Below are 20,767 nucleotides of genomic sequence, written 5' to 3'. Positions count from 1 at the left end.
ACCAGGACTGGCAGGGACAAAGACATCACAGTATATGGGCAAAAGTATTGGGACACACAACTCTGAATCAGTAATAATTATTTGTCGTAATATTTTCGGACAACGTTATGGTAACACTTAAGGCATGTTTGGTGTGGAAGATCACCACACACCTGTCATTATCAGTGCTTTCCACACATTCACCACAATTCAATGTGGTGCAGACCTGTTACACCCTTGCTCATGATAAACACATTATAATGGGACTGTCTGTGAATGACAGCGCCGTACATCTGCTTCTTCTTAACACACCTCATCTCAGTTGCCAAATTAGCGAGTATTCTAGGTTTTCAAAGATGGACTAGTGACAAATCTTGTGACATTTTCTGGTCTTTTGGGCCACTTTTGGAGACCAACATAAAAGCACTTATTGCTCTTTTCAACAAGCAGCGGGTCAATTGTACCCCTCCCCCCACATCCACCCAAAATTTCCAAAAACGGTCACAGGTTGATGACAGAAAAGCCAACACAAAAAAAGCGAGAGGAGAAAGTTCATTTGTACAGTGTAGGGTTGTACGGTATAGTAGTACTAATAAAGTACTAATGAATTAAAAAAAGGTACTATGCTGCCTTTGAAAATAATCGATACTTTTTTTTCCCATGGACATGGCACGCCGAGGTGACATTGCTGGTAATATGAGCCGTTAAGCCGCATGTTAGTCAACACACAGCACTTGCACGCAGAAACAGTGTGGAGACAGAAGAGGGATAATGGACGTATTTTGGCTTAAAAGTTGAAAATAAAGGTGGAGCTATCAACACTGAAGCAGCGCTTTAAAAACATAGCTAGCTAATAGCTACCATCTCTCCGCCGTGTTTTAACTACTTCTTAAATCACTAATCCTCGCCTCCATTGCGACAAAATACATACAATATCTCTTACAAGCATCATCCCTGCAGGACGAGGAAGAGCTCAACGTGATTCACTACACGCCGTAGGATACAGCAAGCTAGCTCTCCTGAATGGAAACAGATGAGCGCAGCTATACAAATATCGACTGTAAGGATACCACGAACAAGATCCGTACAGTGGATACTACAATGATTACATTGATATTTTTTGTCATCACAAAATCTTTTGTCTCTTTTTTAGTGTTTATAAATTCAGCAAATACATCACTGGACACAGGATCACTTTAATTATGACCAATGTACAAATACTTGGTATTGGATCGATACCCGCATTTGTAGTATCACCCAAAACTAATGTAAAGTATCCAAACAACAGAAGAATACGTGCTTATTACATTTTAACAGAAGTGTAGATGGAACATGTTGAAACAAAAAATAACCAAATATTACTGTAACACTTGATTAATCATCCATCTTTTACCGCTTGTCCCTCATAATTTTGACAAAAGTAATAGAACGGCAAATGACACAATATGTTACTGCATATGTCACCTTTGTAACCAGTTTGTTTACTTACTACTAAAAGAGAAGTTGTCTAGTATGTTCACTATCTTATTTCATGCCAACATTGTTTGATAAGATGTTCTGCTATTATAAAGCCAATAATAAACATTTTTGTGGTCTAACTTATTTTGAAAATACATATTGGTATCAGGTACTTCAGCTTAAAAATAATAACTTTCTCTTAGCTAATTGTTACACATTAAGTTGAAAGCAAACATTTGAGTTACAAGCGTCCCCGTCATTAGTTGGCGTGACAAATGTCACAGGAAACCTCGTAAGATCTGCCGGAAACATCTTGTATTACTCACTAGCATTACCCTGTAGCTTGAGATCGACATAACTTTGTTTTCCAACCATGGCGACAAAGAAAGTGGGTGTGAAGAAGAAGACATAAGACTTAAGAAGAAGAAGAAATATTGATTTGAGATACAAGTGTTTTGAGTTAAGAGCTCCATAACAGAACCGACTAGGCTCGCAAGTTGAGGTACTACTGTAAGTCTAAAGGTGCTTGTTTTGCTGTTCATGCTTTTTGCTTACATGCGCCAAAGCCAATTATGCAAAATCCAACATCACAGATAGATTGCAGTCATGTGGGAAACACTGCACAAGGTCCAACCCCAGTGACCTCTGACCTCACTAATGGACAAAAAAAACATACATGCTTTAAAATGGAAGCGGTGAACACTTCCGGTCCCAATATTTTTGTCCATATTGCACAACTTACAGGTCAAACTTACAAAGACAAAACGGCAAGAGATGGTTGTGATAGAAAAAGGTCCTGAAAAACAAAATTTTAAGCGGGGTTTCCCCAAACTGCCAGGAGCCAAAATGGCTTGCAAGTCAGAATAAAATACTGGAATCTATGAATGTAAAACATTTGGACACCCCTGCTGTAGAGTATGAGTCCATATTCTGACAATAATGCGCAATTTATTTGAGCAAGTTACATTTCTGAGCGGGTGTGGAGGTAAAGAAGTCTGGGAAAGCCCGCTAGGAAAGGAAGTCAAAAAGCATTTTTCTTGGATGTACTGCATGAAAATACCACAAGTTTAAAAGCCAGCCAACCAAGTTCACAGTGAGTGAAACGAGGTCCGAAACAACCAAAAGTTTTGGCGTGTGTTTGGCAAAGATGATGAGGTAAAGAAATAAAAGTGCTCTGAGGTAGGACAGGGAATGACACAGCTTCTCCTGACAAGACGGTGCAGCGTATGTTTGTTAGTAACCAGATGATACATCGCAATGCGTGCGTGTGCGTGTGTGTGCAGCCCGGGGCTCTATAATCACACAACTAACTAATCGATAACCTATCACAACATTCTACCACTGAATATGTGTTAGCAGGATTATACTCAAACAACATATTAATTTATTTTTTTTGTTTTCCCAATTTTTTTTTTACATGATTAACATTGGAAACATTTCTACATTTTTTCATCTATTTCTAAACTTTTTTTATTTTTATTTTACTTTAAAAAAAAAAAAAAAAATTATATTTATCCATCCATTTTCTACCGCTTGTCATATATTGAATAATTTTTAAAAAATTGTCAAATATTTTGGAAGCGTTTTTCATTTTTATATGTATGTATATGTATAATATATATATATATATATATATATATACATAAATATATACATACGTATATATACATATATACTGTATATACATATATGTATATATACTGTATATATATACATATATATACATATGTATATATACATATATGCTGTATATACATATACATATATGTATATATACTGTATATATATAAATATATATATGCATATACATATGTATATATACATATATGCATATATACTGTATATACATATACATATATGTATATATATATATATATATAAATATATATATATGTGTGTGTATATATATATATATATATATATATATATATTATACATATGTATATATACATATATGCATATATACTGTATATGTATATATATATATATATATAAATATATATATGTGTATATATATATATAAATATATATATGTGTATATATATATATATATAAATATATATATGTGTATATATATATATATATAAATATATATATGTGTATATATATATATATATATATATATATATATATATATATATATATATATATATATATATATATATATATATATATATATATATATATATATATATATATATATATATATATATATATATATGTATATAAACTTCTATATTTGTACATAGTTTAGATTTTTAGTTTTTGGTTATCTCTAAATGTCTAATTTTATATTATATAGAATACTTTGGTGTTTTCCAAATTTAGATTTTTTTCCTTCTTTTAAACAGATTTCATTATTTATTGTAACACTACATTTTTTTCGATATTAGAATCTTATTTTACTTCATACATTTTTTAAATACTTTTAAGATTTTTATTTTGGGGCATTTCTTTTTCCCTTTTTAAACAATATCTTCAAATGTTTCTTTCGGTCTTCTTTAAATCCACAAATATTTCTACAGAAATCCTAATCAATTTATTCACAAGTAGTATTATTCTGCCCAAATTATGAGTTGTTCCTGCACACGGTGCTGCTTAAAAAGTGGTTCTGAAGGCACCAGGGAGGTTCTCCAGGGTGGAATGTGGATTTTTGCATATGTTGACCAACATGTGGCCAGGTGGGGGGTGGGTGTTGAGAGAGAGACACTCATGCACCCATCAGCAATACTTTCCCTTGGCTGTGAATACTGTTACTAGCATCAACAGTAGGGGGCGTAGTCATGTTGTGTATAGAGACGCACGCGCACACACTGAAATGTTAACTTGCAGAAATCAATAGTATGTAAGACAAAAACAAATAGCAAAGTAGGGGTATAGTTGATAATGAAAGGGTAAGGGGAGACGGGCAAGGACGGGGGGGTTATAAACATATTTGGATGAATATCTTCACATTGTCGACTAGGGAACTACTTCCTCCTCCACTGCAACATTTACCCTTGAACTTACCCACCCAAAAAAATTAAACAAAAATCACATTTGAGAAGGCTTTGCTGCTGCTGAGTCATCAATTATTTTTCTTTTAGAGAACAGCCAGTCTTAGTCCTTCTGTACTGTACAACAATACTACACGGCTGCATGGCAAACACTGATAGGCCGAGTTAGCATTGGGAGACACAGAGAGAGAGAGAATTAGAGAGAGGCCAAGCGGGCCTGGTATTCACAGCTGCTGAGGCGAGGGCTAAAATGTGACAGTTTGATCCAAACAGTCTTGTGTTTAGACTTAATAAAAAACAAAAACAGAGAAAGACACGTAAGTTTCCAAGTGAGCAGCATCCCGTCTGTCTCCCACCCATCCATCCATTCAGCCATCCGTCCTGGTTGTTGTCAAAGCTTGTTCTGATGAGCATCAAGATAAGGAAGATGATGATGATGATGATGATAAGGAGATTAGAACTTTCAGAGTTTTACAAAATAAAATACATTAAAAAACAAAAAGACGCAATCGTGTGTGGAAGAAGAAGAAGACAAAGAAAAAGAAGAAGAAGAAGAAGCAGAGCTTGGGAACAAAACTCAAACTTCCACCAGGCACTGTAGCTGATTGAGAGAGACCGTCGCAGAACCAGCTGATACCGAGCTTCTATCCCACAATGCCGCTGAGGTCGCAAACTGTTGACATTCCCACATCGCTGAGAGACAGGTACAAAGAACATCGAATTAAATGAAAATCCAGAGAGCCGCGTGAGGCAGTCCCGCACACGAACTGCCGTGTGTGCGGGGGCCAGGAAGTAGGTGAGCGGGGGAATGAGCAGCAAGACAACACTGCCTTCAATAGGCTGAGGCAGACAGACAGGTTGTCAGACAGATCAGACAGGCAGCTTCAAACACACTGCTCATCCTTCTGACTCTAGTCTCGTCTCGAAGAACTGAGCGCGCCAATGGCGAGCTGGTTTAACTCCACCAACAGCCAGACCGGCGTGAACCGGCGCCGTCCCGGCATCCGTCCTAAAAGGTGAGAGAGATAGCGACGGGTCCAGAGCGTCGGTGTAGAAGTGAAGAGGGAGCAGGAGCGCCACAGCGGTAGAGTGAGGGGTTGTCACTCTGTGAGCAGCTGCTGGAGGAGGCTTTTCTGCTGGGCCTGACTGGTCTGGGGGCCCGGCAGTCCGGGTCCCTTCTGGGCGGCGGCGGCGGCTGCTGTGATAGAGCCCTGACTCAGGTACGAGTCACTCCCCACCAGGTTGACGGTGCATTGGACGTCCGCAAAAACCTGCACCTGCTGTACCTGCACATGTGAAAAGCAAGTTTTACATACACACTCAAAAGTGCAAGAATAATACTATCATGAACCTTGGCTTTTGTTATAACCACATCGTACAAAAACTGAAGTCATTTTCCCAAAAATAAATACTGTAATTTCTCCCTTCTAGCTGATAATTGGCTCCGAGCTTGACAGTGGTTAAAAAAAAAAAAACGCAATGTCAGCATTATTCATTGTAAACAAAACTTAAAAGAACAGTTTCCGACTTTCCATATATAATTTTTAACATTATTAGAGAGCCCTCTTCACATTAAATAGTCACCTTTACACACGTTTGAACAATAGTAATCCTGCCTGAGGCTGAGCCAATCAGTGATCACGATAATGAATAGTGTGCTCTGATTGGTTTGGTTTAATTTAGTGGCCAATACTACTGTAGTATTCATCTTTAGTTCATTTAGCAATTTTCATTCTTAAAAATACATTAAATGTTCTTTAAAAAAATTGACTTAAAATGTGATAGAGTGAAATGAAGCCACAATATTCGAAGCCCGTTATAGTGAGGGACGATTGAAATGTAAATCTAATTCATCTGTTCCAGACACCATAAAATATGAACACAAAACCCATTTTATAGATACAATATATAGTTTACATGCAGATTAAACATTATTGTATGTTCCTAATTAAGCCTTAGCTTGATGCTCCTATACTTCCTCGTCTTCCTCTGCTTGCAAGAGTGTTTAATTTTTACTTGAAAACACCGACATTATTTCAAAATGCAAAATGATAACAATGTAGACAAAAAAGGTATATAAAGAAATATAGCGAAGTAATAAGACAGGTATCAAAAAACTGTGTGGCTCCACTCCACTATGTCGGACCAGCATTACGGTGTCCAAACTTCTTTCCCTTTTCTGAGCAATTAAACATGCACATAGAGTATATTATCATAAAGCCAACCATACTCTTCTATATAATAAAAACTATATGAAATAATACATCTACAAACCACAAAAACATAATAATTGCAATGAATTGAAGTGTGACTTAGGAGTAATACTGTAACTACTCGCTACTATAAATAATGTAAATTTAGCTGGATAAACAAAGCATTAATTAACTATTAATGAATAACTTACTGTAAATAGCATTTAGTAGGGCTGTCCATCGATTTTTGAATGAAACGTGATTCTTATTTGTAACAATTCTTAATCAATTTAAAAAAAGAAAAGAAAAAATGTATTATTTATTTATTTAATTTTAAGCTGTCCTGTCCAGCCACTCAGGCAAATCCCATTGCATATCTGCTGTACAGATTTATTTAAGAAAAAATAAATGTTGGATACTTCTTTTGTTGCCTTATTTGTATTTGACTTTATTAAATGTTTGGGTAGAAACAAAACCAGTTTTATCTTAAGTTATTCAGACATTTATCAGAGCTGTTTATCTATTTTATGAAAGAATGTAGGTAATCATAAAACTGGCACCCAATGAATCCATTCTGAATCGAATCGTTAACCCCAAGAATCAAATTAAATTGAATTGTGTGGTGCCCAAAGATTTACAGCCCAAGTATTTAGGCTCCTACTTATACTTTTAACTTTAAGAATTTCATCTGTGAAGGGAGGATGGGAGAGCGACGCGGACACCACCTTCGAACTTTGCAACATGTTTTTTCTTGAATTTAATAGTGTTTCTCTTATCAAAGTTCAACTTTCTTTGGCCACATGGTTACACACAATGAAAAAGGCAGAAACTGAGTCACTGATGTGTGTGTGATTCTTTTTTGGGCATTGGATTCTGCTGACTAGTTTATTACAAGCAATGTTTGGCTCTACGATAAACTGAGCCAGTGTAGAAAATATGGGGCAAGATTTGGACAAACAGACACAGGATCATACAAAATGTGGGGCATGTGGGTTTTAAAGAACATTTAATGTATTTTTAAGAATGAAAATTGCTAAATGAACTAAAAATATTAATACTACAGTAGTAATGGCCACTAAATTAGACCAAACCAATCAGAGCACGCTATTTATTATTGTGACCACTGATTGGCTCAGCCTCAGGCAGGATTACTATTGTTCAAACGTGTGTAAAGGTGACTATTTAATGTGAAGAGGGCTCTCTAATAATGTTAAAAATTATATATGGAAAGTTGGAAATGGTTCTTTTAAGTTTTGTTTACAATGAATAATGCTTACTTTGCGTAATAATAATATCCATCGTGTGGATATTAAAGGTGGCTGACCTGCTGGTCGCTACACATGGAGCCCGCGCTGTTGTTGTTCAAGCCAACAGCAGGCTGCCCAATGAGAGGTAAGGAGCCCACACTGCCTGAGCCCCCGGCCATGGACACCGTGATGCTCATGTTGTTGTACACCCCATGCTGGCCAAAAGTTTGTCCTGCACCGAGCGCTGACGGACTGAACAGGCTGCGGCACAAAGAGAGAGTGTTATTTACACTGTATAAGTGTGTGACATTGAAATATGTGTATTACACGCCTGTTGCTGCTGACGCTCGCCTGCTGCCAGCTCTTCATGTCTGGAGACTGGTAGCCAGGAGGCGGGGCTTGCTGGAGCAGAGGACTCTGGGAGGTGGGGTTCTGTGGCGACAACAATGGACTGGTTGGGCTCATCTCGGGGGGGAAAGGCGTTTCTGGCTGCACCATGGCTGAAAAAACAGGAAAGTTACATTGAAGACCACCTGCAAGTGCAGCCAAGAACATTGTGTGTGGCCAACAAAGGCACTTTTCCACTAAATATACTGTAGGCCTTCTGAAACTCACCAGCGCTCCCAAACTGTTGCATCAGACTTTGCTGCAATGATGAGTTGATGGCGCTGCTAAACTGAGCCTGAACGCCCCCCAGTAATGTCTGGCTATTTAGGGCAACACTGGCGGGCAGTTTGTTGTCCAGGGGGCCCCCCGGCATGGGACCACTGAAGTGACTTGGTGAGGTAGGGTTTCCTGAGACAGGGAAGTTGAACTGTTGTTGCTGCAGAGGCGCAGACATGTTGGCGGGGGCACTTTTCGGGGCCATGGTGACCACCTTAGGGGCACCGCTCATGTTTTGTCTCATCAACATGACCTTTTGCTGGAAAAGCTGGCGCTGCCGGTGCTGGATGCTGTAGAGTTCCCGCTGACGCTGCGCTAGCATCTGGGCATTCAATGGAGGCTGACGGAGAAAAAAACAATCAAGAAAAAACATTGATTAGTCAAATAGTTTTTATTTTATCAATGGGGGGCATATTCGTATGCTATTACTCTTTTTTGCACCATTTTAGTAGAAACGCATGTTTGAAATTTTGAGGGAAAATACAAATGTGTAAGATTTTTATTTTAGGGATGAAAAATGAACAGCGTTCTCTTGTTGTAACTTTTCTGGAGCCTCTTTTTGCACTGCTCTCCAAAATCTAAACAAAGAAATTGATCACCTTTCCTCCTAACGAAATAGACAAGATCTTCTCGACAAGAAGCTCAGGTTTGGGGGAACCTATCTGTCCTGATGGAACATTTGTTTCTGGATACACGATGGACTCTTGTAGGAGTGGAAGGTTGTGTGTGATTATTTTCATCAAGGACATCAACACTTATTTGGAACTATGATAACAGGTCATCTGCTGTTTAGATTGTGCGTTGCCCGAGTGTTTCGAATTATTCGGAAGATGATGGCAGCTGTTATGGCTGTCATGATTGATAGGATGGACAGGGCTGTAGGCACTCAAACTCTTTTTTAATTAAATCGCAAACTGGATAACGTCTCAGGGAAGTTTTCTGCTTTGCAAGACGAAATTAACTTGAAGACCAGAACAGACAATTGAGTAGACAATCTATTAAAATGCATCTGCTCGCCCTAACAAAACAATTCTTATTTATATTTCGACTCCCTCGCACCAGCCTTGGCAAGGTCACCGTTGATAACTCTCCCAGTGAGAATACTGTAGTGAGACACTCCTGACATCCCTTCCCTTTCCTCTTCCCTCAAGGACACCTTGGAATTTTTTGACTCCTTAGCAACCAGCTGATGTCACTTTTCAGAATGAAGCAAAAGGCTGTGACGTCGAACGGAGCGACTTCCAAGCTTATGGACTACTAGTATACAGATACGCTCACATACACCCCCTATCCTACGCCTTCACTGTTTCACCCTCCGCGGTATGATGGACAACAGAGCAGCACCGCTGATGGCTGCGGCTTCGGGCTTCAGTCTCGAGTTTTGTGTATCGTAATAAGTGTTCATATGTGCTTATGTTGCTTGAAGGTTTTTTTACTGATCTCAAACTGAACCCCCCAAATAGGAGCTTAGTTTAGGAGTTGTTTTTTTTTCTATTGCCTCCTCCCCCTTGTTTACCTTTCCTTCCTACCTCTTAACGGGGCACCGCTTGGTGGAAACCCATCGGTCTTTCTGTTCGTCTACCCCTGTATACTGTGTCTATTTTTGGGACGGGTTGTACTGAAAACACATTTTCTTGTACTTTTTGAGTACAGTAACAAAGTTTTTTATTCCATTTTACTTCTTTAAAGGCCTACTGAAACCCACTACTACCGACCACGCAGTCTGATAGTTTATACATCAATGATGAAATCTTAACATTATAACACATGCCAATACGGCCGGGTTAACTTATAAAGTGACATTTTAAATTTGCCGCTAAACTTCCGGTTCGAAACGCCTCTGAGGATGACGTATGCGCGTGACGTAGACCGGCGAACACGGGTATGCCTTCCACATTGAAGCCAATACGAAAAAGCTCTGTTTTCATTTCATAATTCCACAGTATTCTGGACATCTCGTTCGTGAATCTGTTTCAATCATGTTCATTGCATTATGGAGAAGGAAGCTGAGCAAGCAAAGAAGAAAGTTGTCGGTGCGAAATGGACGTATTTTTCGAACGTAGTCAGCCACAACAGTACACAGCCGGCGCTTCTTTGTTTACATTCCCGAAAGATGCAGTCAAGATGGAAGAACTCGGATAACAGAGACTCTAACCAGGAGGACTTTTGACTTCGATACACAGACGCCTGTAGAGAACTGGGACAACACAGACTCTTACCAGGATTACTTTGATTTGGATGACAAAGACGCAGACGTGCTACTGTGAGTATGCAGCTTTGGCTTCTAAACATTTGATCGCTTGACCGTATGTGTGCAACTTTTTTTTGCGTATGTACGTAACTTTTTTAAAATATATAAGCTTTATGAACCTTGGGTTAGGTGAACGGTCTTTTGGGCTGAGTGATTGTGTGTGTTGATCAGGTGTTTGAATTGTATTGGCGTGTTCTATGGAGCTAGGAGCTAGCATAACAAACACGCAGGTGTTTTTATGCAGGATTAATTTGTGGCATATTAAATATAAGCCTGGTTGTGTTGTGGCTAATAGAGTATATATATGTCTGGTGTTTATTTACTGTTGTAGTCATTCCCAGCTGAATACCAGTTACCGTGAGTATGCAGCCTTGGCTGCTAAACATTTGATAGCTTGACCGTATGTGCGCGTCACGTACGTAACTTTTTAAAAATATATAAGCTTTATGAACCTTGGGTTAGGTGAACGGTCTTTTGGGCTGAGTGATTGTGTGTGTTGATCAGGTGTTTGAATTGTATTGGCGTGTTCTATGGAGCTAGGAGCTAGCAGAGGAGCTAGGAGCTAGCGTAACAAACACGCAGGTGTTTTTATGCAGGATTAATTTGTGGCATATTAAATATAAGCCTGGTTGTGTTGTGGCTAATAGAGTATATATATGTCTTGTGTTTATTTACTGTTGTAGTCATTCCCAGCTGAATATTAGGTACCGTGAGTATGCAGCCTTGGCTGCTAAACATTTGAGAGCTTGACCGTATGTGCGCGTCACGTACGTAACTTTTTAAAAATATATAAGCTTTATGAATCTTGGGTTAGGTGAATGGTCTTTTGGGCTGAGTGATTGTGTGTGTTGATCAGGTGTTTGAATTGTATTGGCGTGTTCTATGGAGCTAGGAGCTAGCATAGGAGCTAGGAGCTAGCATAACAAACACGCAGGTGTTTTTATGCAGGATTAATTTGTGGCATATTAAATATAAGCCTGGTTGTGTTGTGGCTAATAGAGTATATATATGTCTTGTGTTTATTTACTGTTGTAGTCATTCCCAGCTGAATATCAGGTACCGTGAGTATGCAGCCTTGGCTGCTAAACATTTGATAGCTTGACCGTATGTGCGCGTCACGTACGTAACTTTTTAAAAATATATAAGCTTTATGAACCTTGGGTTAGGTGAACGGTCTTTTGGGCTGAGTGATTGTGTGTGTTGATCAGGTGTTTGAATTGTATTGGCGTGTTCTATGGAGCTAGGAGCTAGCAGAGGAGCTAGGAGCTAGCGTAACAAACACGCAGGTGTTTTTATGCAGGATTAATTTGTGGCATATTAAATATAAGCCTGGTTGTGTTGTGGCTAATAGAGTATATATATGTCTTGTGTTTATTTACTGTTGTAGTCATTCCCAGCTGAATATAAGGTCACCCCCGGCTCTCACAGCATCTTCCCTATCTGAATAGCTTCAACTCCCCACTAGTCCTTCACTTGCACTTTACTCATCCACAAATCTTTCATCCTCGCTCAAATTAATGGGGAAATTGTCGCTTTCTCGGTCCGAATCTCTCTCACTTCATGCGGCCATCATTGTAAACAATAGGGAACTTTGCGTATATGTTCAACTGACTATGTCACGCTACTTCCGGTAGGGGCAAGCCTTTTTTTTATCAGATACCAAAAGTTGCAATCTTTATCGTCGTTGTTCTATACTAAATCCTTTCAGCAAAAATATGGCAATATCGCGAAATGATCAAGTATGACATAGAATAGATCTGCTATCCCCGTTTAAATAAAAAAAATTCATTTCAGTAGGCCTTTAAATTCAGATTAAGGATCAATCTGAATTCTCCCTCTTACCCTTTCTTTCCAACCCTCCCCCTTGACTTAACTATTTAGTGCCATGGCAAAGTGTTGAAAATACGCCCTTAGGCATTTGGACGTCGCTCGAGTTTTGGTACGTCATCAACCCTCGCCGTTTGCCTGCAGTGACGTAAAGCAGATGCGACATATGTTTGTTTACTTTAAAGATGCTGTTGCACGGGATTTGTTCGGCTTTTCTAGGTCTCTTTTTTTCTTTCACCTGTCTACATCAAGAAGTAAAAAGACCTTTTTGTTGTCGTTTCTGAAGCGGATCATTGAGGTGTCCCCTTAAAAAAAAATGCATCCGATAGTTATACCGTTACACGTTGGTCTCACGTGTGTTTCCAGACAGAAACCGATGGCAACGGGAGAATGTAATGTACAGAGTGCTCACAAACATGTATTATGTTACATTACTAATGAGGCAGAAAAAAAAGTAGTGCGGTGTTCAAAAGCAATAACCTACGGTAGCTTCAACCGCGTTCCTGGCTTGTTGTAGCGAGCGGTGAAAACATAGAATAAACCAACAATCGAAAACGTGGCTTATGTGGCTGTGCTGTTTATTCTTTTTACATTGATAAATATTATAGTTACAGTTATTTTAGCAAAATATACTGGAACTCGATTGTTTTAACAAGCGATAAAAAAATACAACCAACAATTAAAAAAAGACCAACATTTGCGCGGAGTAGAAAGGGATAAACATCTCAACAAAACCATGAGCGTCATCATGAAAATAAACAATAAACGTATTATATTTGTAGGCTTCTTTTTGTTTTTTGGACATCATTTTTAGCAGGCATAGTGTAATGTTGTAAATTTCTCCTCTCCCTCGATATCATAGGGAGGCCCCCCGAGCTCATTTCATTTAAAGGGCTCTGCAGCCGTCACATTTGGCCCTTTCCCCTTACCTAACGGAGAATTCAAACACCACTTGATCGACGTGAACGCACAAAACGAAGGGGGAAGGGCTAAAACAAGAGGACAGGGGGCGTATTCAGATTGAGCCTAACTCTGTACCTCAAGGTTTGTCCTGACAAAGGCCAGTATTTTTAATGTCGGTAGAGGGCTGGTCGGCGAGCGCCATCATTTCCAAAATTACATCACACAGATGATTTTAGCCCTTAGGTCGAGTCTGGCAAACTTTTCACTTTCCAAACACTGCAGCGATAGGAACAAGCCCCCTTTCATGCACATGCAAAGGACAATACGCCTTAATAACCACATTATTGGCAAAATAAACTTATCTACTAAGTTCATCGAAAGAAAAATCACATTTGCATCACAAAATATTTTGAATCACCCTTTTTGTTTCATTTAACTTATCAGAGAATATAACATGTACTAAAAAACTTAAACCTTTTCTTTAAATTATTTTTAAGTTTGTGGATAAACACTTTTTGTTCCTGTAATTATTATTAAACTTATTTTTGTGTTGGCAAACTTGGCACAAATTATTTTACACTACCTCAAATTCAAACTGCATTGAAACATGTTTTAATTAAAAAATCTGCAAATTGGTTTACCACTTGGCAAACCACTTGTGAAAACCACTGATATACAAGTAATAAAGTAATATAATGCAATTTACATTCGAAAATGTTGTTTAGTAAATGTTAAGTTATTCAGTACACCACTGATATTTACTGCAGAATTAATTTTTTGGCTGAAAAAGAACTGAAAACTGTGGTTCCGAGGGTTACCTCTACTGTTGCACCCCGAGTTAAGATTGTTTCTCCCTCTCATATTTTTTATTATATTATTTTCACTGTATTATCCCCCACCCCCATTTTTTTGTTGAAAAAAAGCAGTGTTGAAGGACCTGACAATATAACATTTTCACAAAAACACATCTCGTCTCAACCAAAGTCGGCTATAATCAGTAAATATGTGATAACAAAGCATAAGATTTATAGCATAATATTACAACGTACATGTAGGTGTAAGATGGGGGCACCATGTGTGGCTTCGGCAGCACTGGCTTTGTTTAGATTACGATGACGCAGCCTTAGAAGAACGCTTGCATAATTTTAGTCTCGCCAAGAACCCCCAGCAGCGGAGCAGCGTACCTCGCTTTAGAGGAAGATGGAGGCAGGGCCACAGCAGATGAAATCATATTTTTGCGCTAAAGGCGAGACCGCAAGTCCAATTTATCTGTTCTCCCACCTATTATGTCTCCTTATCATCCATTACTGAGTAGAACCTAAACATTTTACATTTAAAGTGCCTATAACAAGCGTGTGAGGCATATTATACGGTATTACCTTTGATCAACTGTAATGTCAGTGGGAAAGAAAACAGCTGGATCTGCTGCTATTGTGACTCACTTGTGAAGGAATTTGAGGTTGCTGTGCCCCCAGACAGATCCCCAAGTTCACTTGCTGACCTCCTGGAAAAGCATTCATCGCCAGTCGGTTCTGGAGCTGAGGACAAAAGAGAATAATGGGAAATCACAAGCAGCAGTCGGAAAGTGATTATGAAGATTAAAAGCTGAGGGCATGGCCAGAACCTTTGAGAAGTAATGGGGATGGACAGAATAGGGGAAATGAATATAAGCGATGAGGCAGGAGAGGAAAGCTGAAAGTTCTTGTGCACACCTTTTTAATAAATGCTAGTGAGCGCTGGGCTAGCACAAATGATTATTCATGTTGCTCTTCTCTGGCTTGGCCTTCATTCCTTTAAATAGCTGAGGAAGCTTTGTGTAAATGTGATGATAAAATCAAAGGGATTTATCCATGCATGACACTTGCATCCAAAAGATTCATCTTTTCACCACAGCACTAAGTTGTCTTGCAAATAAGCATCCTCCATGCTTGTGTGATATTGTTAACAAAAGACCATGTATTTTCGCCCACCTGCTGAGGACCCTGAAGTCTTTGCTGCAGCTGAAGACGGAGCTGGTTGGGTGGCACCCTGACCTGGGTGCCTATCCCTTGCGGCCGGGTCATCCCTGGTCTGAGACCTAAGGCGTGCGTCCCGCTTGGGAACGGTCCTCGAGCAGCTCCAAAGCCGAGACCCTGCTGCCCCACGCTGGCCTGCAGCTCCAGGGGGAACTGAGAAGGTGGAGCAGGCGTGAAGTGGGAAGAGCCGGAGGCCAGCTTGGGATCCAGTGAGACCGGGGTGGCAGTGACTTGCTGAGTAGGGAAGCTTTGAGGCACTGGGTTGTAGCAGCCAGCCTGTGAGCAGATATGTCAATAATGAGTGAAGAGAGACAAGAAATATCACCAAAGCACAATTATTAATACACTTACTTGCACTAGTTTATCAATACCCAGGGCTTTGTCCAACTCGGCTAGCTCACTCTCATCTGTACCACTCAGGAAGGATACAAGTTGCTCCAGCAGAGCCTTCTCATCGTTCCGGGCCTCAGGTGTTGTGGGCGGGCCCAAGACTTCATCCAGTGTACAGGGCACACACTGCCTGCTCAAGTAAAACCACACAGCTTGATTCAGTGCGCTGCTGCACCATCGTAAAGTGTGGAGTGTCTGATACTCACTCTTGGGGCGAGGCCAGGGGCGCTTGTAACGGGGTTCCGAGGACATCAAAGGACATTGTGTCAGACAATGGCTGTAACTGAGAGTCAGCCAAGTCCAACTTGCTAGGCCCTGGAAGGGTTAATTAACACATAGTAAATTAACAGCATTCATATGTATCTAAACAAAATAAAGCCAATAATACCATAGAGTACTTATTAAATTGTTGAGTTTGCTAACACTGAGGTGCAAATGAGTGCTGTAGGTTCACATGAATGTGGCAGAGTACAAACACGCCCTGCAGCCATGACATGCATAGTCAGGTGTGTGACAGGGTGCCCTATTGAGGTCAACTCTAGTGTTCTTGTGTACTTTGGTGTCAAATTACTCCCCAAATATGTCAAGCTGGGAGACTATTTTTCTATTTCTTTCCCAATGCTGACTCCAGACCCTGAATAGAACTGTTTCCCACTGGTGTTAAGAAGTTGTTTTCCCCAGAAGTGACAGTGTGTTTTATTTGTATACCAGTGCTTGAACTGAATGGATTGATGATTTCTGCCTCGGGAAAGGGGCTGCTGTCTTTGGGAGTCTGGAAGAGGTCTCCCTGGGCCTTGCTGGGAGTTGGGGGACTGCAGAAATCGAAAGATGACTGACTCTGGAGGCTGCAGCCTGAAGCAATTCCACCGTCATTGTGGCCTGGGTAAGACAGTTACATTAAAGTGATTTGGCATGTACAGTGTTGTGAACTTTCTTGTCATTTGCAAAGCCTCTACATGCCACAAGGTGGCACACAGACTTAAAATAATGGCTGGACACAAAATATGTGATGATTGCTTAAGGTTTGGAAAATATTAGACATTTTTGGTAAGGTTATTGACAGTGTATCTGAAGTTGGCAGCTAATTTGCAGCCGTGCCTAAAGCTGCTGTATGTAGCCGGGTTAAAAACATAACACAAAATATAAAACCACTACCACTGGCTTTTAATCAAATTGAATGCAAATTGTCGAGAGGGCTAAAGTTTGTAGTTAAACTTTGCGAAACTGCTATCATTAGCTGACAAGAAACATAACTAATGTGTGTCTAATGTGTTACTTTGGGTGTTATGTGTCAAAGCCAGAAGAGGGCAGGATGTAATGCATTTAGCATAGTCAAAACATACAGCAGCTTTAAGCCCCGCCTCTCCATGACAAAATGAAACTACACCTCTGTTGGGAGTGCTGGGAGGCTCCCTCTTCACATTTACACCACGTGGAGTGTTCGTCTCGCCAGGCTTGAGCTGAGTGGGGGACTGCAGTTTGGACTGGGGCGAGGTGGAGTGGCGCTGAGGTGACGGGGACTGCAAGTGTGGAAAAGACAGGGGGGACTGGAGCGCAGGCCCTGGTGAGTGGAGCCGAGCAGGAGGCTGGGTGACAGGAGAGTGGAGCAATGGGCCTCCTCCAGGGGTGGCTAATTCGCTCGTGCCCTGTTTGGCCCCGCTTGGGCCTCTTAGACCAGGCAGCAGCTGGGTGAGGGGGTCCGTGTCAACAGGTCCGCCGGACATCTGAGGGTGGGGATGAGAGCAGCAAATGAGAGGTGATAAAGAGGAGGCGTGTGAAGCAAAATAGAGGGTGAAGGGTGTAATGGTGCAAAAAACAGTGGCATTAGAGAATAATGTGTGAGGGAAAGGCAGAAACACGAGGTCAAAGGCCAATCGGCTTCAAAAGCTGCAGCTCGTGGCTGAGCCTACACTGGAGCCAAAGTCCAAAAAAACTACCCACATATGATTTACAATTACCAGACGGCAACAATAGATCAAAAGATTTCATAAATTACAATTCTTGTCAAGATGTTTCTCATGCTTTGTGTATGTTTAGAAAATGACTGGTGTCATGTGACTTCTTCCAGGATGCACACTACTAATAATGGTTCATTATTAACGGTCCTGCACGAACAACAGTACCGTGGAGTCTCGGCTATTCCGGCGGCTGTCACGCCGGCTCTCCCCAACGGGGCTCAACTTGGGGCTGACGCAAGCCGAAGAGCTGAAGACGCCAGTGGACTTCGCTGTCACCACACACGCCTCGCCGGTTCCTCGCTTTTCCACCTTTACTCGGACGGTCTGCAGGCTGAGAGCTGAAGGAGGAGGCAGGTCTGCCAAGTCCTTCAGAGACAGATTTACTCTAAGTTAGGATTGTGCGCAATGCTAGATTGCTGTTAATGGATGGTTATTGAGCATATTAATCATGTTTTATATTGTATAGAGTGAGTGTGTAGCCCGTTACAAGAGCAAGTTGGCACAAGAGAAAAAGAGAGCGGTCCATATCTGAAGTCTAAAGGGGCTGTCATTTGGTTAGCGATAGCAGGAGGCTTGGACAGTCAACAACATCAAGTGATCAAATTAAAACAAACCACTAAGGCAACAGTGCCCCAACTTGAAAACAAGAACAAATTATATAAAGGATATTGGGGGACACTTTGATACATTTTATGCATTAAAGATGCTAAAACCAATCAAATATAGAATAATATATGCTAAACTATCTGAAAAAAATACTGTGTTTTATATTATAGTTGAAAAAGTACATTAGTATATTATATAATTACACATCTCATTAACAACTGTCAAGATATGATCTTATGATGATGTTCTATGATATTATACCTAAAATGTTAACTTTCTACAGCCGTTAACTGCACCCTCACATCTCCGGCAAAATAGACTCGGAAACAGGTTAAGAATGTAAAAAGATGGACTTAAGAGTTACCTTCTCATCTGTATCGAGCAAAAATCGGAGCAACTGGTGGTCCTGCGGCTCTCTGGAACCGGACTTGAGCGGCGCCATGCTCACCACCGGACTCAGTGGCGGCTCCTTCTTGATCTCCACTTCACTCCTGTTAATTTCGTCCTCGGAGGTGGTGTTGGCTGTGACTGAGGAATCATTGGGACTGCTGTCCTGGAGCAGTCTGTGTAGGATCTTATGTCGTTCTGTAAGAGTGCTGTGGGAGGCCGGACACTGCGGACCGCTAGAGTTTTTGGAATGAGGCAACGAGGTGCAATGGATGGCGCAGTTGGCGGGTTCAACTCCTGTGCCATTGCTGTCTTGGGGCTGATTGAGTCTGAGGTTACCAAGTGGTGAGGAAAAAGGGAGGGGGGCTTTGACAGAGTCCTCCACACCTCCCTCTGCTACGGACCGAGATGAGGAGCCGATGGGGGTACCGGCTTGTCTAAAGAAGGATCCTTTTGATCCAGCAATGGCGCCGTTACTACCATCACCACCAGAATGCTGTCTGGTCAGTGCTCCAGCTGGAGAATGGAGACCTGGCACCCGAGGGCTCCCTCCTAAACCAGGACTGGCCCGTGGCATGGCAGATGACATAAAAGAGGTAGGGGTGGCTGTGACAGGGCTGCTTAAGGGTGAGGGGCTGTTAACCTGCTGGGGTCGCGTCCGAACGGGCGACAGGTATCCCGTGGACGTAGCTGGGTTTAGTCCTTGGGGGGAGACGTTGCTGTTTTTGAGGTGAAGCCCAGAGGTGGCGGCGGTGGCGCGGCCTGAGGTCTGTGTTGAGTTGCTGCCAGCAGCGAGGACCGGCGAGTGAGAGGGCGTCTGGGCAAGGCTGCCGAGGGTTGGCGGAAGGCTGGGGTTAGTTTTTTCCTGAGAGCTAGCAGTGTTGTGTTCCCTAGAAAAAAGAAATGAGAAATGCATCCACCGAAGGATGTGAAAAAAGAAGATAAGGCTAAAACCAATGATACTACTAATGAGTACAAACAAACCGCCTTCCCTCCACATCAGAGCAAATGAGTACCTGTCAATAGTGTGGATGCCCATGATGAAAGGCTGAACGTCTGGATTTGGGGGACAGCAGAACTTGCATCGGGTCTGAGCACTGAGCGGCGTGCCGTCAGTTATCGTGAAATGGTACAGCGGGCTGATGGCGGTGCCAAGGGTCATCACTGGTGGCAATGTACAGAGATGCAAGATGCAATAACAGGTAATTAAACGGAGCAATTAATAAAGTCGCGACTTACCCTCATGCAGCAGCTTTTTGGCGTGGGAGGGCTCTTTTCCCTGCGGCTGAAAGAACGCATAGATGCATTTCCTGACAAGGTCCTCCCAGCCAGGCCGGCCTGTCGCTCGCAAGGCGCTGGTTTCTATAGAGATGATCTTCCCTGAAAGGATCAACACACACACGATATTTGTAAACACATCTTCAATTTAAACAGTCGAGGTTCACATGGGGGGAAATACAATTTCAACATTCAGTTAAGCGGTGTTTCACCTGTGGTGTCCTGCTTGGTGATGAAAGACTCTGTGCAGACAGGCTGGGTGCGAGGCATACGGCAGGCAATGCAGATCAGGCAGCTCTGCAGGTCTAAAGACAACACATACAGTAAGAACGTGTTCCAAATCAATGACGACTTGAGTGCCATCTTCCCGCACCGTCTCCCTCCTCCTGCGCAGCCCGCGGCTGAGACACGGTGAAACACTGCATGATCTCATACTGCTGCCGGGCCTCCTGGTTCTCGGAGTCCGCTTCGTCGGGCGGCCTTTTCAGCATGCGGCAGTTGAAGGTGTGGCTGTTCCTCCGGCCTGGTTGCTGAGGCCATGGTACACCGTTTACTTTGCGCACACAAGGGGAGTGGGTGATTAACTACTGTATGACTTATATCATACTATAAGAAAC

General features: G+C 41.4%; 1 protein-coding gene across 3 annotated transcripts in view; it reads right to left on the bottom strand.

The window, feature by feature from the left end:
• Nucleotides 1–4,497: 4,497 nt before the first annotated feature.
• ncoa1 (nuclear receptor coactivator 1) overlaps nt 4,498–20,767 on the bottom strand; it is a 114,630-nt gene continuing 98,360 nt past the window's right edge. For 2 of the 3 annotated variants that reach the window (XM_062044873.1, XM_062044874.1), the window contains exons 7-22: nt 20,524–20,703; nt 20,363–20,455; nt 20,112–20,252; nt 19,889–20,036; nt 18,850–19,762; nt 18,045–18,245; nt 17,309–17,645; nt 16,630–16,800; nt 16,128–16,236; nt 15,883–16,051; nt 15,487–15,807; nt 14,959–15,054; nt 8,488–8,875; nt 8,204–8,372; nt 7,950–8,133; nt 4,498–5,719 (exon numbers count right to left, since the gene is read on the bottom strand). In XM_062044873.1, the coding sequence (XP_061900857.1) occupies nt 5,534–5,719; nt 7,950–8,133; nt 8,204–8,372; nt 8,488–8,875; nt 14,959–15,054; nt 15,487–15,807; nt 15,883–16,051; nt 16,128–16,236; nt 16,630–16,800; nt 17,309–17,645; nt 18,045–18,245; nt 18,850–19,762; nt 19,889–20,036; nt 20,112–20,252; nt 20,363–20,455; nt 20,524–20,703 (3,806 nt within the window). In that variant the 3' untranslated portion in view covers nt 4,498–5,533. Of the gene's footprint in view, nt 5,720–7,902; nt 8,134–8,203; nt 8,373–8,487; nt 8,876–14,958; nt 15,055–15,486; nt 15,808–15,882; nt 16,052–16,127; nt 16,237–16,629; nt 16,801–17,308; nt 17,646–18,044; nt 18,246–18,849; nt 19,763–19,888; nt 20,037–20,111; nt 20,253–20,362; nt 20,456–20,523; nt 20,704–20,767 lie in introns of all 3 variants that reach the window. The other variant, XM_062044875.1, reaches the window with a different exon arrangement.

The sequence above is a fragment of the Entelurus aequoreus genome, linkage group LG04, assembly GCF_033978785.1.
Source record: "Entelurus aequoreus isolate RoL-2023_Sb linkage group LG04, RoL_Eaeq_v1.1, whole genome shotgun sequence".
Classification (NCBI taxonomy): Eukaryota; Metazoa; Chordata; class Actinopteri; order Syngnathiformes; family Syngnathidae; genus Entelurus; species Entelurus aequoreus.
The sequence above is the reverse complement of the archived record's forward strand: the minus strand, read 5'-3'. Positions and strand labels throughout refer to the sequence as shown.